General features: G+C 42.5%; 1 protein-coding gene across 2 annotated transcripts in view; it reads right to left on the bottom strand.

Annotated features, from left to right (window-relative positions):
- The window catches only part of LOC129824104 (rho GTPase-activating protein 21-like), a 114,279-nt gene extending 90,120 nt beyond the window's left edge, over positions 1-24,159 (bottom strand). For both annotated transcript variants that reach the window (XM_055883441.1, XM_055883442.1), the window contains exons 1-2: positions 23,957-24,159; positions 22,935-23,160 (exon numbers count right to left, since the gene is read on the bottom strand). In XM_055883441.1, the coding sequence (XP_055739416.1) occupies positions 22,935-23,003 (69 nt within the window). In that variant the 5' untranslated portion in view covers positions 23,004-23,160; positions 23,957-24,159. The remainder of the gene's footprint in view (positions 1-22,934; positions 23,161-23,956) is intronic.
- Between the last annotated feature and the right edge of the window lie 354 nt (positions 24,160-24,513).

The raw sequence follows: 24,513 nt of genomic DNA, 5'->3' as shown, positions 1-24,513 counted from the left end.
CATGGGTTACTACTAGGGATGCACGATATATCGGTGAACGTATCGGAATAGAATGATATTAGCTAAAATTGCCAACATCGGCCCGATGTCTAGTTTAACGCCGATGTGCAAAACCAATGTCAAAGCTGACGTACATACCTATATAAACGTAGGTACATGACGTAATGACACCACGTAAAATGTTGCGCTACACGTGCAACACAGCATTCCTAACAGCCCACAATGTCTGCTGTGTGGATCGAGCAGTCAACAAGTCAAGCAGTCATTTGAAAGAGTAAGAAAATTTCAGCAAGACAACTCAAAAGGCGAAATCCACTAACGCCAAGATAATGGAATTCATTGCCCTTGACAATCAACGGTTCTGTCGTGGATGACGTTGGCTTTCACCGACTGGCGAGCACCTCAAACACCGGGGCACACTACCAAGTAAGCACTATTTTTCAGATGCTGCCCTACCAGAGTTACACAGTATTGTTGAAACGCACATCCATGAGCTACTTGCTATAGGCATCACTGCTATTAGCTTCACGACTGACATTTGGACCAGCGATGTCAGCCCCATGAGCATACTGAGTCTGACAGCAAAGTTAGTCAATGAGGATTTCGTACTGGGGAAAGCTGTATTGCATGCTCAAGAATGTGCTGGTTCTCATACCGCTGCTGCCATTTCAAATGGCATTTGAGAACATGAACACACACCTACCTCCATTCGAACAACTGACTCGAGAAATAAGCTCATCAACTGTGTTTGCAGCAGACGTGATACCATCTGTCATGGCATTGAAACACCTGCTCAACAAAACTGCCGACACAGACCGTGGGGTTAACTTGGAAAAGTACTCTACTAGAGGCTGCGAACAAGCGATTCGGAGGCATTCTCTCTGAGCCTCTTTACCTCTATTCAGAGGTGGAAACTTTCCGTGGGAATTAACGAGAATATGCAAATTAATATTAATACCATTTAAAATGGAGATGTTTTTTGCATTGGATATATTTAACATATCATATGGAGACAGAAACAAAACATTTTACCTTATCATATGTAGACAATTACAAATGATTAAATACTTCCAATATACATTTAAAAAACGATTTAGTTACGAATTGAACTTTAAATGAGTTGACTCTTCACATGGGATGATTTCACTGAACAACAAAAGAAAGGGAATATTGAATGATCCCTAATGATCCATCGCATCTCCCAAAAACGTTTCGAACATACATCTGTAAAATTATAGTCTAGAAACGAAAGCTTTGGTTGTCTTCCTCTCAGGCTTCCATGTCTTCTCCCTGGACCTCCTCAATGTCCACCTCTTGAACATCAGGCTTTGAGGCCTCATCTTCACTGTCCCTTTCCAACCTTGTTGAGGATGGCTCGTTGTCAGGCTCAAAAAGCCTCAAATTTGCCTGGATGGCTACCAATTTTTCAACACTTGTATTGGTCAGCCTGATGCGTGCTTTGGTGTGTGTTTCCAAACCAAGACCAGTTGCGCTCTGAGGCGGCGGCTGTTTGTGGGATTTGGAGGATGATGGAGGCAACAGGGGAAAGAGCCTCAGATCCAACGTCCCTTCCACCAGGTGGCTGATGAGATATGTTGGCACGACTGCCAAATTGCATCTCCATCCCAAAGCCGTTGCTTGGAAGTGTACTTCACCAGACTGCCAAGAACCCAGGTGGCGAGACACGGTAGTGATGATACCACACCATAGGCCTTGTTGATCTCTGCACCAGACAGGATGCTCTTGCCAGCATACTTGGGGTCCAACATGTACGCTGTGGCGTGTATGGGCTTCAGGCAGAAGTCTTCACGCTTTTTATGTATTTCAGAACTGCAGTTTCCTCTGCTTGGAGCAACAGTGACGTGGGCAAGGCAGTACGGATTTCTTATCTTACAAGCAGAGTCTGAACACCAGACAGGATGGCATTGTCTCCCTCAAACCATGCAATGGCTACTGCTATAGGTTTTAGGCGTTTCCAGACTGCTTACCGCTCTCTTGCTAAATCCATATCAGCAGACTGTGATATGGCAATTTCTTGGAGACTCCTTCCCCTCCAGTAGACTGTCAAACATGATGACAACACCACCTCAATGGGTTTTGCTGGGCAACTTCAATTTAGTGCTCTTATTCTTCTCACTTTGCTTGGTGAGGTAGATTGCTGCTATAACTTGATGATCCTTCACATATCTAACCATTTCCTTGGCTCTCTTGTAGAGTGTATCCATTGTTTACAGTGCCATGATGTCCTTGAGGAGCAGAGTCAATGCATGAGCAGCACAGCCAATGGGTGGGATGAGGGTAGGACTCCACTTGAGACTAGAGGTCGATCGATTAATCGGAATGGAAGATTAATTAGGGCCGATTTCAAGTTATAACAATCCGAAATCGGTATTTAAAAAAGGGGGAAAAATGTACACCTTAATTTAACTAGGCAAGTCAGTTAAGAACATGTTCATATTTTCAATGACAGCCTAGGAACGGTGGGTTAACTGCCTTGTTCAGGGGCAGAATGACAGATTTTTACCTTGTCAGCTCGGGGATTCAATCTTGCAACCTCAAGGTTAACTAGTCCAACGCTCTAACCACCTGCCTCTCATTGCACTCCACGAGGAGCCTGCCTGTTACGCGAATGCAGTAAGAAGCCAAGGTAAATTGCTAGCTAGCATTAAACTTATCTTTTAAAAAACAAGCAATCATAATCACTAGTTAATTACACATGGTTGATGATATTACTAGTTTATCTAGCGTGTCCTGCGTTGCATATAATCGATGCGGTGCGCATTCGCAGAAAAAGGACTGTCGTTGCTCCAACGTGTACCTAGCCATAAACATCAATGCCTTTCTTAAAATCAATACACAGAAGTATATATTTTTTAAACCTGCATATTTAGCTAAATTAAATCCAGGTTAGCAGGCAATATTAACCAGGTGAAATTGTGTCACTTCTCTTGCGTTCATTGCACGCAGAGTCAGGGTAAATGCGATAAACAGTTTCCGGATTCGACCATAATAATGACCAAAGGCTCGTATTTCTGTGTGTTATTATGTTATAATTAAGTCTATGATTTGATATTTGTGATTTGATAGAGCAGTCTGACTGAGCGATGGTAGGCAGCAGCAGGCTCGTAAGCATTCATTCAAACAGCACTTTCGTGCATTTTGCCAGCAGCTCTTCACTGTGCTTCAAGCATTGCTCTGTTTATGACTTCAAGCCTATCAACTCCCGAGATTAGGCTGGTGTAACCGATGTGAAATGGCTAGCTAGTTAGCGGGGTGCGCGCTAATAGCGTTTCAAACATCACTCGCTCTGAGACTTGGAGAAGTTGTTCCCCTTGCTCTGCATGGGTAACGCTGCTTCGAGGGTGGCTGTTGTCGATGTGTTCCTCGTTCAAGGCCAGGTAGGAGGGAGGAGAGAGACGGAAGCTATACTGTTACACTGGCAATACTAAAGTGCCTATAAGAACATCCAATAGTCAAAGATATATGGAATACAAATGGTAGAGAAAGAAATAGTCCTATAAATACTATATTAACTACAACCTAAAACCTCTTACCTTGGAATATTGAAGTCTCATGTTAAAATGAACCACCAGCTTTCATATGTTCTCATGTTCTGAGAAAGGAACTTAAACGTTAGCTTTTTTACATGGCACATTTTGCACTTTTACTTTCTTCTCCAACACTTTGTTTTTGCATTATTTAAACCAAATTGAACATGTTTCATTATTTATTTGAGGCTAAATTGATTTTTATTAATGTATTATATTAAGTTAAAATAAGTGTTCATGGGGCCTCCTGGGTGGCGCAGTGGTCTAGGGCACTGCATTGCAGTGCTAGCTGCGCCACCAGAGTCTCTGGGTTCGCGCCCAGGCTCTGTCGCAGCCGGCCGCGACCGGGAGGTCCGTGGGGCGACGCACAATTGGCCTAGCGTCGTCCGGGTTAGTGAGGGTTTGGCCGGTAGGGATATCCTTGTCATCGCGCTCCAGCGACTCCTGTGGCGGGCCGGGCGCAGTGCACGCTAACCAGGGGGGCCAGGTGCACGGTGTTTCCTCCGACACATTGGTGCGGCTGGCTTCCGGGTTGGAGGCGCGCTGTGTTAAGAAGCAGTGCGGCTTGGTTGGGTTGTGCTTCGGAGGATGCGTGGCTTTCGACCTTCGTCTCTCCCGAGCCCGTACGGGAGTTGTAGCGATGAGACAAGATAGTAATTACTAGCGATTGGATACCACGAAAATTGTGGAGAAAAGGGGATAATATTTAAGAAAACTAAAAAAATAAGTGTTCATTCAGTATTGTTGTAATTGTCATTATTACAAACAAAAAATATCTAAAAATTAAAAATAATAATAATCGCCCGATTAATCGGTATCGGCTTTTTTTGGTCCTCCAATAATCGGTATCGGCGTTGAAAAATCATAAATTGGTCGACCTCTAGCCTTCATGTTCGCAGCATTGTCTGTCACCAGTGCAAATACCTTATTTGCACCTTATTTGCACTGGTGGTCATTGGTCCAAGGTCATTGATGACTGCTTTCAGCTCATCTGCAATGAAGAGACCGGTGTGTCTGTTGTCCCTTGTGTCTGTGCTCTTGTAGAATACTGGTTGATGGGTGGAGATGTAGTTAATTATTCCTTGCCCACGAACATTCGACCACCCATCAGAGATGATTGCAATACAGTCTGCTTTCTCTATGATTTGCTTGACCTTCACTTGAACTATGTTGAACTGCATCCAGCAAATGAGTAGATAAAGCATGTCTGGTTGGAGGGGTGTATGCTGGGCAAAGAACATTCAGAAATCTCTTCCAATACACATTGCCTGTGAGCATCAGCGGTGAACCAGTTGCATACACAGCTCGAGCAAGACATTCATCAGCATTTCTCTGATTACCGTTCCTCCATTGAGTCAAAAAAACTTCTGATTCCAGGAAGACCATGAGCTGTTGCTATCGATAAGGTGTCTGATTCATCATTTTCACCATGAATAGAAGTAGATGGACTTTAGTCAGAGGTTGCTTGTTGTGAGCGCTGAGGGAACTTTATGCACTTGGCCAGATGCATCTTTGTTGCATTCTTCATATATGATTTGGCACAGTATTTGCAAATGTACACAGCTTTTCCTTCTATATTAGCTGCAGTGAAATTTCTCCACCCTCAGATAGTGCCCATCGCAATTCATGTAAAGATTAGAAAAAAAGAGTAAAAATAAATAAATAAATACAATTCCATGTTCAGATAAATAGTTCGATTAAACAACTACTTTGTAAGATATTTTTTTTTAAATGAAACATGTATGGAAACAGGTGAATTAACATTCAGTTAGCAGGTTCAAGCAAGCTAAAATCCACATGGTAGCAAAAACTAACTAGCAGAAATTGTTAAGTTAGAAATTATTTAAACACACTTTGCTGTAGGCTACTATTTACTAGTTAACAAAAAAAAGTATGTATGCCATATAAAATATTTTAGCCCCACCCAGTATTGTAATCAAAACGAACCAGAAAGCATGTAGTTCTTGGCTCAGACAGTGTAGTAGCGTGGGCCCAATAGCATCTCATTAGTGTGCAAGATCTTGAGAATCAGCTGTACATGTGATGGAGTGTACTGCACATGTGGAAGAATGCACGGTGCATGCAGACGGTTGCAATTCCATTGAAATGGGGATAGTTTAACCAAAATATGCCACGAGACCTAGAATTGCCTTGTGTATCCCACAAAAAAAGGTTCACTGTTATAAGCTAACTTTTTTGATGAATTTAAGCAAAATTCCCCAAATTCCCGGGCTTAAATTCCCACTGAAACCCTAGTCGCCACCATGCTAAACGCTAGGTACAAGGACCGCTACTTCGATGCAGATAAGAAACAGGGTTTACGTGAAATGTTACAGACACAGCTGTACAAGATGGAAACGGACACAGCAACAGTGCGCACCGAGGAAGAGAGGCCACGGACAGACAGAGCAGAAACGTTACTGCTTGACATGTATGATGAAATCCTGGTGGAGAATGAAACTGAACAAAATAACAATAAAACAGCATACCAAGTAAGTAAGTTTTGATTATGTTTTACTGGTAATGGGGACATAAGTAAATGCCAACAAAATAACTTTTTGGTCAGTGTTTCAACTATTTAACTGTACTAAAATGCTTAAGCTCAAAAAATTGTATATCTTATCGGATATTTTGGCAAGGAAATTATCAGATATTGGTATAGAACAGAAATGTCATATCAGTGCACCCCTAGTTACTACCGGTTCAGCACAAACACTAACTTCATGTATCACACATTAATTACAAAAGACAAGCACAGAGAAACAACACACACAAATCCATTCTGGTTAAATGATCACACACACGTCAATCAGTCTATGAATCACTACCAGAATGCCAGTGTTTAGTATTTGCATTGGGTGTGGCAGCGTGGAGTATGTGAAGCACTGAACTCAAAGCTCTAGTTCATTTCATATCAGACTGTGGAATGGAGAGCAGAGCATCAGAAGTCATACATCAGCTTCATAACAACAGCCTCAGGGCTTACGACCTCAGTGGAATCCCAGCCGGTACTATGGCCCCCACTTACTGAATATGAGCTGCCGAAGCATATTTGGGGAAAAAATTACTCTTCGGTTACAAAGAATGGTAAACATATACGGAAAACATGAGACAGAAGAAGACTTGGAATGTGCTTTAAAACATTATCTGGCTTGGTTATCGAACAATGCTTTTGGGGGGGGGGGGGGGCATATTAGCTAGCATGCGTTAGAGACTGGGTGTTTACACATTTGTATGTGGTCATTTGTAAGATTCAGAAGCTACAGCCCTTCCATCCCAGTCACACACACACGCACCTCGATACTAAGCTAAGCCTGGAAAACACCTCCAGGGCCTCCATTTTCAAACAGCTAGTATTTTCTTCAAACAAAGGAGGGAAGAAGACATTTCACTCTTGTTAGTCTTTCAGAAGTACGCAAAAACACTGACGCATGGCCTCTATATTTACAGGCTCATCCAGCCATGACACACACTGCACAGACCACATGACATCAGGCTTAAATACATCAAACACTGTCCTCTTAACCAGGAAAAAGTTAAGCTCTCCGTGGGCTGACAAATCTGACACCACATCCAGAGTAAATGGAGCACTTCACTGTGAAAGGCCTTAGATAATGAAGCAGAGCAGAGGGCCTCTTGTGTGCGTGTGCCTAGGATGTTTCGTCTTGTAATGCTTAAGTATCATGGAGTTACCCACATTCAGTGCCTTGCAAAACAATTCATCCCCCCTTGGCATTTTTCCTATTTTGTTGCATTACAACCTGTAATTTGGATTTCATGAAATGGACATACACAAAATAGTCTAAATTGGTGAAGTGAAATGGAAAAAATAACTAGATTTTTTTTTTTAAAGGGGAAAAAAGAAAAGTGGTGTGTGCATATGTATTCACCCCCCTTTGCTATGAAGCCCCTAAATAAGATGTGGTGCAACCAATTACCTTCAGAAGTCACATAATTAGTTAAATAAAGTCCACCTGTGTGCAATCTAAGTGTCACATGATCTGTCACATGAACTCAGGATATACACTGCTCAAAAAAATAAAGGGAACACTAAAATAACACATCCTAGATCTGAATGAATGAACTATTCTTATTAAATACGTTTTTCTTTACATAGTTGAATGTGCTGACATCAAAATCACACAAAAATGATCAATGGAAATCAAATGTATCAACCCATGGAGGTCTGGATTTGGAGTCACACTCAAAATTAAAGTGAAAACCACACTACAGGCTGATCCAACTTTGATGTAATGTCCTTAAAACAAGTCAAAATGAGGCTCAGTAGTGTGTGTGGCCTCCACGAGCCTGTATGACCTCCCTACAACGCCTGGGCATGCTCCTGATGAGGTGGCGGATGGTCTCCTGAGGGATCTCCTCCCAGACCTGGACTAAAGCATCCGCCAACTCCTGGACAGTCTGTGGTGCAACGTGGCGTTGGAGGATGGAGCGAGACATGATGTCCCAGATGTGCTCAATTGGATTCAGGTCTGGGGAACGGGCAGGCCAGTCCATAGCATCAATGCCTTCCTCTTGCATGAACTGCTGACACACTCCAGCCACATGAGGTCTAGCATTGTCTTGCATTAGGAGGAACCCAGGGCCAACCACACCAGCATATGGTCTCACAAGGGGTCCGAGGATCTCATCTCGGTACCTAATGGCAGTCAGGCTACCTCTGGCGAGCACATGGAGGGCTGTGCGGCCCCCCAAAGAAATGCCACCCCACACCATGACTGACCCACCGCCAAACAGGTCATGCTGGAGGATGTTGCAGGCAGCAGAACGTTCTCCACGGCGTCTCCAGACTGCCACATGTGCTCAGTGTGAACCTGCTTTCATCTGTGAAGAGCACAGGGCGCCAGTGGCGAATTTGCCAATCTTGGTGTTCTCTGGCAAATGCCAAACGTCCTGCACAGTGTTGGGCTGTAAGCACAACCCCCACCTGTGGACGTCGGGCCCTCACACCACCCTCACAGAGTCTGTTTCTGACCGTTTGAGCAGACACATGCACATTTGTGGCCTGCTGGAGGTCATTTTGCAGGGCTCTGGCAGTGCTCCTCCTTGCACAAAGGCGGAGGTAGCGGTCCTGCTACTGGGTTGTTGCCCTCCTACGGCCTCCTCCACGTCTCCTGATGTACTGGCCTGTCTCCTGGTAGCGCCTCCATGCTCTGGACACTATGCTGACAGACACAGCAAACCTTCTTGCCACAGCTCGCATTGATGTGCCATCCTGGATGAGCTGCACTACCTGAGCCACTTGTGTGGGTTGTAAACTCCGTCTCGTGCTACCACTAGAGTGAAAGCACCGCCAGCATTCAAAAGTGACCAAAACATCAGCCAGGAAGCATAGGAACTGAGAAGTGTGAGAAGTGGTCTGTGGTCACCACCTGCAGAATCACTCCTGTTTTGGGGGGTGTCTTGCTAATTGCCTATAATTTCCACCTTTTGTCTATTCCATTTGCACAACAGCATGTGAAATTTATTGTCAATCAGTGTTCCTTCCTAAGTGGACAGTTTGATTTCACAGAAGTGTGATTGACTTGGAGATACATTGTGTTGCTTAAGTGTTCCCTTTATTTTTTTGAGCAGTGTCTATATATATACATACACACGTTCTGAAAGGCCCCATTGTTTGCAACACCACTAAGCAAGGGGCACCACCAAGCAAGCGGCACCATGACGACCAAGGAGCTCTCCAAACAGTACAGATCAGGGGTGGGTGATTAAAAAAAATTGCCGAAACTTTGAACATCCCACAGAGCACCATTAAATCCATTATTCAAAAATGGAAAGAATATGGCACCACAACAAACCTGCCAAGAGGGCCGCCCATCAAAACTCACGGACCAGGCAAGGAGGGCATTAATCAGAGAGGCAACAAAGAGACCAAAGATAACCCTGAAGGAGCTCCACAGCAGAGTTTGGAGTATCTGTCCATAGGACCACTTTAAGAAATTCACTGCACAGAGCTGGGCTTTACGGAAGAGTGCCCAGAAAAAAGCCATTGCTTAAAGAAAAAAATAAGCAAACACGTTTGGTGTTTGCCAAAAGGCATGTGGGAGACTCCCCAAACATATGGAAGAAGGTACTCTGGTTAGATGAGACTAAAATTGAGCATTTTGGCTATCAAGGAAAACGCTATGTCTGGCGCAAACGTAACACCTCTCATCATTCCGAGAACGCCATCCCCACAGTGAAGCATGGTGGCAGCATCATGCTGTGGGTATGTTTTTCCCATCGGCAGGGATTTGGAAACTGGTCAGAATTGAAGGAATGATGGATGGCGCTAAATATAGGGAAATTCTTGAGGAAAACCTGTTTCAGTCTTCCAGAGAGTTGAGACTGGGAAGGAGGTTCACCTTCCATCAGGACAATGACCGTAAGCATACTGCTAAAGCAACACTCAAGTGGTTTAAGGGCAAACATTGAAATGTCTTGGAATGGCCTTGTCAAAGCCCAGACCTCAATCCAATTGAGAATTTGTGGTATGACTTAAAGAATGCTGTACACCAGCGGAACCGATCCAACTTGAAGGAGCAGGAGCAGTTTTGCCTTGAAGAATGGGCAGAAATCCCAGTGGCAGATGTGCCAAGCTCATAGAGACATACCCCAAGAGACTTACAGCTGTAATTGCTGCAAAAGGTGCCTCTACAAAGTATTGACTTTGGGGGGGTGAATAGTTATGCACACCCAAGTTCTGTTTTTTTGTATTATTTCTTGTGTTTCACTATAACAAATATTTTGCATCTTCAAAGTGATAGGCATGTTGTGCCAATCAAATGATATAAGCCCCCCAAAAAATCTATTTTAATTTCAAGGCAACAAAATAGAAAAATGCCACGGGGGGTGAATACTTTTGCAAGCCACTGTACCTTGTACGTTATGTAGATTTTTCCATCCTGTGATTTGATTAGGGCCTAGCACCTCATCCTCAAGTGCTGAAAGAATGTTTGAAAGTAATTTGCAATATTTTAGACATCAGCCTAGAGGAAGGAACACTTCAAGGACAATTGGGATTGAACTTGGTGTGACTTCTCAGACAAGCACCGGTAACCTTAACTATGACTGAGAGTGGTTGTTCCTGGCATGGGAAAGGCAGTATCTGTGGCTGTGCAGCCCCTTCAGATATTCTGGGAGCATCACTCAGGCTTCCACTCCCTGGCTGAAGGTTGGCCGGCACACATTATAAAGTGCCTTCAGAAAGTATTCAGACCCCTTGACCACATTTTGTTACACTACAGCCTTATTCTAAATCTTGATTTTTTTTGCAAATGTATTAAAATAAAAAAAACTGAAATGTCACATTTACATAAGTAGTTAGACCCTTTATTCAGGACTTTGTTGAAACACATTTGTCAGCGATTACAGCATTGAGTCTTCTTGGGTATGACGCTACAAGCTTGGCACACCTGTAGATCCTCTCAAGCGCAGTCAGGTTGGATGGGGAGCATGGCTGCACAGCTATTTTCATGTCTCTCCAGAGTAGAGGTCGACCGATTAATCGGAATGGCCGATTAATTGAGGCCGATTTCAAGTTTTCATAACAATTGGAAATCTGTATTTTTGGACACCGATTTGGCCGATTTTATATTTTTACACCTTTATTTAACTAGGTAAGTCAGTTAAGAACACATTCTTATTTTCAATTACGGCCTAGCAACGGTGGGTTAACTGCCTTGTTCAGGGGCAGAATGACAGATTTCTACCATGTCAGCTCGGGGATTCAATCTTGCAACCTTACGGTTATAACTAGTCCAACGCCTCTCATTGCACTCCACGAGGAGCCTGCCTGTTACGCGAAAGCAGTAAGAAGCCAAGGTAAGTTGCTAGCTAGCATTAAACTTATCTTGTAAAAAACAATAAATCAATCGTTAACATGGTTGATGATATTACTAGTTTATCTAGCATGTCCTGCGTTGCATATAATCGATGCGGTGCGCATTCGCGTAAAAGGTACCTAACCATAAACATCAATGCCTTTCTTAAAATCAATAAACAAGTATATATTTTAAACCTGCATATTTAGTTAATATTGCCTGCTAACATTAATTTCTTTGTGTCACTTCTCTTGCAACAGAGTCAGGGTATATGCAGCAGTTGCCTGGCTCGTTGCGAACTGTGTGAAGACTATTTCTTCCTAACAAAGACAGCCAACTTCGCCAAACGGGGGATGATTTAACAAAAGCGCATTTGCGAAAAAAGCACAATCATTGCACGACCGTACCTAACCATAAACATCAATGCCTTTCTTAAAATCAATACACAGAAGTATATTTTTAAACCTGCATAATTAGCTAAAAGAAATCCAGGTTAGCAGGCAATATTAACCAGGTGAAATTGTGTCAATTCTCTTGCGTTCATTGCACGCAGAGTCAGGGTATATGCAACAGTTTGGGTCGCCTGGCCCGTTGCGAACCAATTTGCCAGAATTTTATGTAATTATGACATAACATTGAAAGTTGTGCAATGTAACAGGAATATTTAGACGTATGGATGCCACCCGTTCCGAACGGTTCCGTATTTCACTAAAATAATACATGTTTTGTTTTTGAGAGGATAGTTTCCGGATTCGACCATATTAATGACCTAAAGCTCGTATTTCTGTGTGTTATGTTATAATTAAGTCTATGATTTGATATTTGATAGAGCAGTCTGACTGAGCGATGGTGGGCACCAGCAGGCTCGTAAGCATTCATTCAAACAGCACTTTCGTGTGTTTTGCCAGCAGCTCTGCTGTTTATGACTTCAAGCCTATCAACTATCGATTCCAAGATGGCATAGCAGTCAGACGAGTTTGTCCTTTCTTCGCATATCGTTTAAAAAATTTATTTTCCAAAAACTCAACTTCAAAATACTCTTCTACAACCTGCCTCACCAATTAAAAAAAAAAAAAGTATTATTTACCTCAAATCTGAAATCCACAACAAAAGCTAGCCAGAAGCTAGCCAGAAGCTAGCCAGTTTACTGGCTAACGTTAGTATTCAGCTAACCACGGTTTGTGGTCATCGGTTATCCTTTAGCTCGAAATGCTATCGCCAGTTTTGTACAACGCGACTCAGAACAGAACATACCGGACCTATTTTTCTCTCCATATCCCCAGATTTCAAGCGCAAACTCTGGACATTTACACCTTGATCTCGCAGCTAGCTAGCTGCTATCCGTGTGATTGTTGGCTTACGTCCATCCCGGAGCAAACATCAATTATTCCGGAGCTAGCCAGCTGAAGAGTTCCATCAGCCACTCCTGAGCTACAATCACCTATCCGAGGGAGTTATCCAACTGGCCCGTCCATCGCGACGTTACCTGAACGCCCATCTGAGGCCCGCTAATCGTTAGCTGTCTTATCGGCTGCTATCTGAATGGGTCTATCGGACAATGTTTCTTGGGTCACTATAACTATATCTATTTTGCCAACTGGATTGATCCCCTCTACCACACGGAACCCAACTAATCTATCGTCAGAAACGCACGAGATGGCTAAAAACAGACCTCCATCCTATGCTAGCTTGCTACCGATGGCATGGCAAGCTGTCTGAATCGCCGTTACCCTAACCAACCTCACTTCTCACTGGACCCTTATGATCACTCGACTAAGCATGCCTCTCGTTAATGTCAATATGCCTGTCCATTGCTGTTCTGGTTAGTGTTTATTGGCTTATTTCACTGTAGAGCCTCTAGCCATGCTCATTATACCTTATCCAACCTTTCAGTTCCACCAATAACACATGCAATGACATCACCTAGTTTCAATGATGTTTCTAGAGACAATATCTCTCAATACCTAGGTTTACCTCCACTGTATTCACATCCTACCATACCTTTGTCTGGACATTATACCTTGAAGCTATTTTAATTGCCCCCAGAAACCCCCTTTTACTCTCTGTTCCGGACGTTCTAGACGACCAATTCTCATAGCTTTTAGCCGAACCCTTATCCTACTCTGTTCCTCTGGTGATGTAGAGGTGAATCCAGGCCCTGCAGTGCCTAGCTCCACTCCTATTCCCCTGGCGCTCTCTTTTGATGACTTCTGTAACCGTAATAGCCTTGGTTTCATGCATGTTAATATTAGAAGCCTCCTCCCTAAGTTTGATTTATTCACTGCTTTAGCACACTCTCAAAGGGGGCAGTGTTGCAATCTACTGCAAAGACAGCCTGCAGAGTTCTGTCCTACTATCCAGGTCTGTACCAAAGCAATTTGAACTTCTACTTTTTAAAATCCACCTCTCTAAAAACAAGTCTCTCACCGTTGCCGCCTGCTATAGACCACCCTCTGCCCCCAGCTGTGCTCTGGACACCCTATGTGAACTGATTGTCCCCATCTATCTTCAGAGCTTGTGCTGCTAGGCGACCTAAACTGGAACATGCTTAACACCCCAGCCATCCTACAACCTAAGCTTGATGCCCTCAATCTGACACAAATTATCAATGAACCTACCAGGTACCACCCCAAAGCCGTAAACACGGGCACCCTCATAGATACCATCCTAACCAACTTGCCCTCTAAATACACCTCTGCTGTTTTCAACCAAGATCTCAGCGATCACTGCCTCATTGCCTGCATCCGTAATGGGTCAGCGGTCAAACGACCTCCACTCATCACTGTCAAACGCTCCCTGAAACACTTCAGCGAGCAGGCCTTTCTAATCGACCTGGCCGGGGGATCCTGGAAGGATTTTGATCTCATCACATCAGTAGAGGATGCCTGGTTATTTTTTTTTAAATGCCTTCCTCACCATCTTAAATAACCATGCCCCATTCAAGAAATTTAGAACCAGGAACAGATATAGCCCTTGGTTCTCTCCAGACCTGACTGCCCTTAACCAACACAAAAACATCCTATGGCGTTCTGCATTAGCATCGAACAGCCCCCATGATATGCAACTTTTCAGGGAAGCTAGAAACCAATATACACAGGCAGTTAGAAAAGCCAAGGCTAGCTTTTTTCAAGCAGAAATTTGCTTCCTGCAACACAAACTCAAAAAGTTCTGGGACACTGTAAAGTCCATGGAGAATAAGAACACCTCCTCCCAGCTGCCCAATGCGCTGAGGACAGGAAACACTGTCACCACCGATAAATCCACTATAATTGAGAATTTTAAAAAGCAATTTTCTACGGCTGGCCATGCTTTCCACCTGGCTACCCCTACCCCGGTCAACAGTACTGCACCCCTCACAGCTACTCGCCCAAGCCTTCCCCATTTCTCCTTCTCCCAAATCCAGTCAGCTGATGTTCTGAAAGAGCTGCAAAATCTGGACCCCTAGAAATCAGCCGGGCTTGACAATCTGGACCCTTTCTTTCTAAAATTATCTGCCGAAATTGTTCCAACCCCTATTACTAGCCTGTTCAACTCTCTTTCCTGTCGTCTGAGATTCCCAAAGATTGAAAAGCAGCTGCGGTCATCCCCCTCTTCAAAGGGGGGGACACTCTTGACCCAAACTGCTACAGACCTATATCTATCCTACCCTGCCTTTCTAAGGTCTTCGAAAGCCAAGTCAACAAACAGATTACCGACCATTTCGAATCCCACCATACCTTCTCCGCTATGCAATCTGGTTTCAGAGCTGGTCATGGGTGCACCTCAGCCACGCTCAAGGTCCTAAACAATATCTTAACCGCCATCAAATCGGATGGCCTGTTATCCGGGCCTCTGGCAGTCTCTATGGGGGTGCCACAGGGTTCAATTCTTGGACCGACTCTCTTCTCTGTATACATCAATGATGTCGCTCTTGCTACTGGTGAGTCTCTGATCCACCTCTACGCAGAAAACACCATTCTGTATACTTCTGGCCCTTATTTGGACACTGTGTTAACTTCTTTGGGATAGGGGAGCGCTGTTTTCACTTTGGAAAAAATTGTGCCCAATTTAAACGGCCTCGTACTCTATTCTAGATCGTACAATATGCATATTATTATTACTATTGGATAGAAAACACTCAAGTTTCTAGAACTGTTTGAATTATATCTGTGAGTAAAACAGAACTAATTTTGCAGCAAACTTCCATACAGGGAGTGAAAAATCTGAAATCGAGGCTCTGTTCCAGGGCATTCCTATTCATTTGCTTGAAATCTATGGATATACATGCACTTCATACGCCTTCCACTAGATGTCAACAGGCAGTGAGAGGTGGAATGGGGTGTCTAGCTTGATCGGAAGTCGAACAAGAGCTTTTGGAGTGGCAGGTCAGGAATTTCCTTTCTCTACCTAGGCGCGCGAAGCACCTCCATATTGTCTTCTGATAAGCGTTCGGTATACACGGCTAATATCTCCGGCTCTGATTTTATTTGATACATATTAGAAAAACATCATAAAGTAGGTTTTTTCAACCGAGTTTCATCAGTTTATTCAACGTTTATTGGGACTTTTGGAGTTTTCCGTTCTATGCGTCGAGAGAAACTGGGAACGTCATCAACATTGGCTAGCATTGTGGCACGAATTCGACAGGAGAAAAGGACATTCTAAAACCAAACAACGATTTATTCTGGACCTAGGACTCCTTGTACAAGATTCTGATGGAAGCTCAGCAAAAGTAAGAACAATTTATGATGTTATTTCTTATTTCTGTGGAAAATGTTGATTCCTATTCTCTGCCGTTTTGGCGGGCGCTGTCTCGCAATAACGCAACCTGTTTGTTATGGTAAAGTTATTTTTAAAAATCTAACACGGCGGTTGCATTAAGATCCAGTGTATCTTTCATTTGCCATACAACAAGTATTTTTATGTAAAGTTTATGATGAGTTATTTGGTCAGATTAGGTGAGCTCCGGACATTCTGGTGAATCGATGCTACATATTCACAATGTATAACCACGGTTTGCAGCTCTAAATATGCACATTTTCGAACAAAACATAAGTGTATTGTATAACCTGATGTATAAGACTGTCATCTGATGAAGTTGTTTCTTGGTTAGTGACTAATTATCTCTCTATTTGGTCGGTTTTGTGATAGCTACCTATGCGGTAGAAACATGGTGAAAATATGCGGTTGAATCTTTTGCTATTGTGGTTAGCTAATAGAAATACATAGTGTTTTCGCTGTAAAACATTTTAAAAATCGGAAATGATGGCTGGATTCACAAGATGTTTATCTTTCATTTGCTGTATTGGACTTGTGATTTCATGATATTTATATGCTATTATTTACTTGTGGTGCTATGCTAGTCAGCTTTTACTGATGAGGATGCTCCCGGATCCGGGATGGGTGTTAAGTAAAGGTTAAAAGGAACCACCAGCTTTCATATGTTCTCATGTTCTGAGCAAGGAACAGAAACGTTAGCTTTCTTACATGGCACATATTGCACTTTTACTTTCTTCTCCAACACTTTGTTTTTGCATTATTTAAACCAAATTGAACATGTTTCATTATTTATTTGAGGCTAAATTGATTTTATTGATGTATTATATTAAGTTAAAATAAAACTATTCATTGTTCATTCAGTATTGTTGTAATTGTCATTATTACAAACAAAAAAATATTTTAACAACTATTATAATAAATAAAATAAAAATATATACACTGCTCAAAAAAATAAAGGGAACACTTAAATAACACAATGTAACTCCAAGTCAATCACACTTCTGTGAAATCAAACTGTCCACTTAGGAAGCAACACTGATTGACAATACATTTTACATGCTGTTGTGCAAATGGAATAGACAACCGGTTGGAAATTATAGGCAATTAGCAAGACACCCCCAATAAAGGAGTGGTTCTGCAGGTGGTGACCACAGACCACTTCTCAGTTCCTATGCTTTCTGGCTGATGTTTTGGTCACTTTTGAATGCTGGCGGTGCTTTCACTCTAGTGGTAGCACGAGACGGAGTCTACAACCCACACAAGTGGCTCAGGTAGTGCAGCTCATCCAGGATGGCACATCAATGCGAGCTGTGGCAAGAAGGTTTGCTGTGTCTGTCAACGTAGTGTCCAGAGCATGGAGGCGCTACCAGGAGACAGGCCAGTACATCAGGAGACGTGGAGGAGGCCGTAGGAGGGCAACAACCCAGCAGCAGGACCGCTACCTCCGCCTTTGTGCAAGGAGGAGCACTGCCAGAGCCCTGCAAAATGACCTCCAGCAGGCCACAAATGTGCATGTGTCTGCTCACACCATATTGCCCACAAAGCTCATCACTAAGTGAAGGACCCTGGGACAAACACCACCTGGGGGGCAGCCCATCAGGGTGTCCAGGATCCAGTTGCAGAGGGAGGTGTTTGTCCCAGGGTCATTCACTTAGTGATGAGCTTTGTGGGCAATATGGTGTTGAACGCTGAGCTGTAGTCAATGAACAGCATTCTCACATAGGTTTTCCTTTTGTCCAGGTTGGAAAGGGCAGTGTGGAGTGCGATTGAGATTGTGTCATCTGTAGATCTGTTGGGGCGTTATGCGAATTGGAGTGGGTCTAGGGTTTCCGGGATGATGGTGTTGATGTGAGCCAAGACCAGCCTTTCAAAGCACTTCAAGGCTACCAACGTGAGTGCTACGGGGCGGTAGTCATTTAGGGGAAAGGGAAAGGTCGTAAAATATAACTGAATGCCTTCAACTGAAATGTGTCTTCCTCATTTAACCCAACCCCTTTGAATCAGAGGTTCGGGGGGCTGCCTTAATCGACATCCCCGTCTTCGGCGCCCGGGGAACAGTGCGTTAACTGCCTTGCTCAGAGGCAGAATTACATATTTTTACCTTGTCAGCTTGGGTATTCGATTCAGTAACCGAAACGCTCTAACCACGAGGTTACCTTCGCATTCTTGGGCACAGGGACTTTGGTGGTCTGCTTGTAACATGTTGGTATTACAGACTCAGACAGTGAGAGGTTGAAAATGTCAGTGCAGACACTTGCCAGTTGGTCCACGAATGCTCTGAGTACACGTCCTGGTAATCCGTCTGGCCCTGCAGCCTTTCGAATGTTTACCTGTTTAAAAGGTCTTTCTCACATCGGCTATGGAGAGTCTGGAACAGCTGGTGCCCTCATTTATGCTTCAGTGTTGCTTGCCTCAAAGTGAGCATATGTTGCACGGTACACTGGTACCACAGTGATATCACGGTACCAAAACGTCATGATACTTATTATACAAATATTTTAGAAAACCGTTGTACCGTTTCATATGATACTACTACCTCTTTTCAGCCCTACTGATCTAAAGAACCTGCTGGTGCCTGTTATAACATGTTTATAAAGTCAGTTTTGTTTATAAATGCAGTTGAATTGAAACAGTCACTAGTCTCTTGTATGCGCAGGTCCAGTAATATCCACTTCACTTTCATGCGTATATCACGTGTGGCAGCTGTAATCAGCCAGCCGCATCCCCTAACAGCACTCACCTGCCTCTCTTCGTCCCGCTCTTCATGCGCATCTATTCCTGTGTCAGTTTTATAATGTAGCTGTGATGCAGACCCTACTGAGTCTTCTGTTGTCATAAATGTACACTAACATTGGAGCAGCACGCAGAGCAAGCAATGTTGATACATTGTATCATTTAAATCGCCTGTTATAGGCAAGAGCACAGTCCATTCAGAGTATACTTTGCAAGTTCACCATCATGCAGCCTCAGTGTCAGAGGGGAAAAGAAGCACCGCTTCCCAACAAGCATACTTGCAGTTTTACAGCAAAAAAAACTGCTTATCTCTAACTTAAACGGGTAAAAAAAAAAAAAAAAAAAAAAAAAAAAAAAAAAAATCGCCCATATTACCCGATGCCTTTTGTTCTTTCTATGGGGATTCGCACGCATTTCATATCATTTCACAAACCATGTTGCGGGCCGTTTCAAACTAATCTCCGGTTGCTAACGTTGTTCAGTCATGTTTCCTAGCTAGCTAACAACCTGGTAACTTGATAGTAGGTTTAGGCAAATTTGATTGGCACAGAAAGAAAGGAAAAGGGTCTGCTACTCATGAGATGTGCATCAAAGGTAGGATTCATATAGTTCTAATGTAAGCCTTAACTAATTAAAAAATCTATTTCATTCTGGTGCTCCTTAAATTCTGTTTGGTGTCTAACGTTTTAAAAGTTGGGAGCAGTGTGTGTGTGTATGTTTGTGGGAGAGAGAGTGGGGTGTGTGTTAATGAGAGAGAGGGAGACAGTGTGTCTGTCTGTGTTAACTGATGAGTAAAGGTTTCATGCAGTGTTTTCCCCTTACTGACACAATGACATGCAGATCATTATGCATGTATATTCCTTACTCCCATTCCTCCAGCCAAAACACAGGTAGGCCTTTGCAAATATGAGCAAATCAGCCAGTCTATTCTGTATTCTATAATACACTGAACAGTGTGAAGTTAAATTCAATGTGTTGTATTGAGTAGAATTGTGAATTTCAGTGACAGGTTTTTGCGCAGCATATGCGCAGAACAAATCGAAATAGGGAACATGTGCGCTGGGCAAACACTACGCTGGGCCACTGATTTTTTTAACAACTCGGTATCGTGATACCTGGCCTAGTATTGTATCTTTAGTAAAATGTTGGTATCGTGACAACACTAAAAACTAATTAATTCTATATAATCGCCCAGCCCTACGATGGCCCTCTGGCCTCAATGTGATGGGAGTTTATTTGAAAAATATAACATTTTCCGGTGACCATCAATGAACTCATTCAGTTCATTGAAACATTACAGTCTGATTGACTAGTTTTATTAGGCGTTAACGATGTGCATCTGTCCCTTTCACGACGATTCGATACGTATCTAGATACATGGGCTCCGATGCGATACAGGAATGATACGTTTTAGTTTGAAACGATTCGGTGCGATTGGGTTTGATTAGAATAAAGAATCTATAAGATTTGATGTGCTAACATTTGTTGCATACACATTCATTTTCCATTTTAAAACCTCTTAAGGAAAGTTTGCTGACGACACTTATTTAAATTTCTGCCTAAAATGACATACACAAATCTAAAATGCCTGTAGCTCAGGAACTGAAGCAAGGATATGCATATTCTTGATAACATTTGAAAGGAAACACTTTGAAGTTTGTGGAACTGTGAAATGAATGTAGATGAATATAACACATTAGATCTGGTAAAAGATAATACAAAGACAAAAACATGCGTTTTAAGTTTTTTCTCTTTCCCCCCATCATCTTTGAAATGCAAGATAAAGGCCATTATATCACATAGGAGTCTAGGAGCAATTTAGATTTTGGTGTGCAGTGTATGTTCAAAGTTTTAGACTGATCCAATGAACCATTACATTACTGTTCACAAAGTTGTATCAAGTATGCGCAAATGTGCCGAATTGGTCAATTGATACATATTCAAGTTCATAACTATAGAGAACATACAAAAATGATATGGTAATTATGGATAATCAGCTTCCCTACAGAAAATACACTAACCTTCACACATCTAGATGGGGGGGGGCAGACACAGCAGGGGTTCAAACTGTAGAACCCAGTTCCTACATTTGAATGTAAAAATTGATTTTATCAAACAAAACTATACTACAACTATACTACAAAACTATACTGTATCTCTGGGACCCTCAGGATGCCAAATCAGAGCATGATTACTGAATATAAGTACATTATTTACCTTCAGAGGTGAATGTATCAAACCAGTTGCCATGATAAACATTTTTGTTGTTGTGCACTCTCCTCAAACAATAGCATGGTATTCTTTCACTAATAGCTACTGTAAATTGGACAGTACAGTTAGATTAACAAGAATTTAAGCTTTCTGCCCATATAAAGACACCTGTGTCCTGCGAAATGTTCTTGTTACTTACAACATCATGCTAATCACATTAGCGCACGTTAGCTCAACCGGACACCGATCTTAAATTAAAATCTGCTGCTGAGGCGCTTTTGAGCTGGGCCTCTCTGAACTGGATCTGTCTGAGCTGACTTCTCTGTATGTGTGTGTATGTGTGAATTATGTATGTCTATTGTGTATGTAGGCAGCTGAGCTGAGCCATAAGGAAAAAAATTGGGCATCTACCAACCCACTATCAGTTAGTTTGCTTTTCTTTTTTACTAACTTCTCTTTATTTGAATGCTGAAGGTGATGCATAGATGAGCCAGATCAGGAACAGGCCTACTTCTCATTGGTCAGCACGCGAAGCTGTGCACAGCGAGCAGTTTGACTAGGCTACTCATATTGTCTGGGGTTGTTTGGCATGCAAAATTACTTGTAGATCAATGACTGTCAACCTAATTACATGCTTAGTTAGACAAGGATGATGCAGTTGTCACAAAAGATTAGAGGTATTCTCAGGTAGAAAGTAATTTGATCAACAAAAATAGTAAACCGGCGATTCATTACTTTTGTGCCGATTTTCTGACAAATGCATGCTACATTTGGATCTGTTTGGAATCCTCCAGACCGATGAACTCATATCTTAAACATTTGAACCAGGACTGATGCGGTGAATCATTACTTCCCTATTAGGAGTGTCATCAAAAGGAAAACAGAACTTTTGTTTAAATCGGCAAGAAAGCAGAACACTACAGTGTTAAACTACACATTTTACAGTGTCCAGCCTTTACACAGTGTAATGGAGAAATGAAACTGGATAAAATAGCCTAAGCTAACCCTAACCCATCTCTATATTTACCAGAGACTGAGCATAACAGACAACCCAAAGCCTACAGGAAGAAAGCAGAGTCCTCCATCCAATTTCCGATATCCATCAGAGAGCCATATAATGCTCTGTAAATGGCTGCTAAACAAGTTAAGCCCTGGGCTTTAATGAGGTACAGATCACAGGAGTGGAGAGGGGGGGGTCTGTCTAATAGAGCCTTTATAGGTTAGGGCTCCTCAGAGAAAAACAACCCATTCTCTAGTGGCACACTAACTGTGGAAAATAACTACATTGGATGCATCACTATAGTATGTTTCGTCTGCAGTTAAACACTCCAATATCAGTGATTGGTCAAAATGACTGTCATGATAAAATGGGTTTTACTGGGTTAAATGGACATAGATTGGATTAAAAGAACATACACTAGGCTTAAGTGAGCTGAGGTTGGTGGAACAGGCTGACTAACTGGGTTGAGAACTAAGCTTAGGTTAGGCCTACTCCTATTGTGTCAAAATCTAATAATTGAGTGAAATATTTGCAAGTGAGACGATTTTGAAGCTGGCATCTTTTCTTCTAGCCATGGTAGCCAAAATAATTGGCAACTGGGCATTTTTATTCCTGACCCTAAGCATGATGGGATGCTAATTGCTTAATTAACTCAGGAACATCTGCTTTCAATATACTTTGTATCCCCATAATTTACTCAAGTGTTTCCTTTATTTTGGCAGTTACCTGTATCTTAACCTACATCTAATTGATCATCTCCAGGACCCCAATTTCCATGAGAAGAGCTTTAGGTCACCCAAAAACAACCTCTAAGGTGGTCAAATGTTGAAATTGTGGGCATGAATTTGAGTGGGGCTTATGTACCTTGCACAAAGAGGGTCTGGTCAGTCTCTCCTCTTCATCGAATGGACCTTTCCAACGTGACGCCATCATTTCACTTCACACAAGAGGTGACAATCCTTTAGTGCACACATCGAAAGCTATAGATCCCAGCAAATAGACAGCAGTCGAGTCCTCCAAGTAACGTTAGGGTTCGTCTCTCCAGTTCACACCGTAATCCATGTTCCCGTATCTGGTCCAAATTGTTGAGCTGAATGTGAAACAAGTTTATTTGAACGAATTGCATTAGTGACTGCTGTATTGAAATACACAATACAATTTATATTCCAATTTTTGCTAACAAACATTGATAAGCATAGTTGAAATGTGAAAATGCTAACTAAGGTTAGTGCAAAAATGTGCTTGCTATTACCTTTCTAATAATCTTTACCAAAACGACCGTATGAATGATTAACTAGCTAGGTTATTACCAGCAAGCCAAGCAACAAGTGAGGAGGCAGGAGGCAAAGCCGATCGATGCGACTCGCTCGCGGACTAACGTTAGTAACTAACTCGTGAGTCAAAACTTGCCACCCTGTTGTTCTTGTGCTCAGACCGAGAGCGAACTGAGACGTATTTCACTGGTCACCGTACTATACGTTGTGTTATTTTCTAATCAGATAAAGGAAAACAGGTCAAGTTGTAAAAACACAGGCATGTCGTTGCGTTGGTCGCCGATTCTTTTCCTGCCCTGGCTGAACTCCGTTAATGTAGTTGGATCCGATCAATACAAAGAAGCCAAAGTTTTCCGCAACAACAAAAAACTTCGTTGTGGGGTCGGAGAACGTTTAAATTACAGATGACACGATACAGCAAGAGTTTGAGGTGTAGTTAGCTAGCTACATCTAACATTACAAAACAAACGCGTGGAACCTGTTTAGCTAGCTGGCTATTCTTCAGAAGTTTGTAATTGGCATAAAAACAAATATCCGTGCAATGTGACTAAGTTAGCTAGTAGGTAGCCAGCTAACGTTAGCATGCTATTTAATGGGCTAAAGTAAACCTACCTGTTGTGAAAAGCGACGTTACAGACTGTGTTGAAACGTATTTATTTCCCATAAAAATCACTCAAATAAAATTCTGGCCCAGTGTCAGTTTCAATCATATTTCCATATCCTAACGAAATACAGTCACAGATGTATCCCATCCGAACTCCGGGGAGACACGCTGCTGCTGGAAGTTGGAATTTTGTTCAAGCCTTCCAGAATGCCAAAGACTATCCTCTTTTCGCCAGCGCCACTCCCGGCAAGGCTTCTTCTTCTTTGGTATTATGACGGTCCGCAAACAAATGTCATAGGGGTATTCCGCCGACTACTGTATTGGCTGTGTATCAGCCTATTATTCTGTAGTATGACTTCATCACACTGTAAAATACATGGATTTTATAGATTTATTGCCCTACCAACTAACCCTGCCTCCATTAAAACCTCACCACTATTCCTGCTACTTTTGCCCCATCTGACCCTGCTCCAGGCCAGCAGACTGGGAGGATTGGACACTATAATTCAAAGCATATTGTAACTCTTCTGCAGTAAAATCTCGTACACCCAAGCAGTGGCGGTTC

The sequence above is a fragment of the Salvelinus fontinalis genome, chromosome 26, assembly GCF_029448725.1.
Source record: "Salvelinus fontinalis isolate EN_2023a chromosome 26, ASM2944872v1, whole genome shotgun sequence".
Taxonomy (NCBI): Eukaryota; Metazoa; Chordata; class Actinopteri; order Salmoniformes; family Salmonidae; genus Salvelinus; species Salvelinus fontinalis.
The sequence above is the reverse complement of the archived record's forward strand: the minus strand, read 5'-3'. Positions and strand labels throughout refer to the sequence as shown.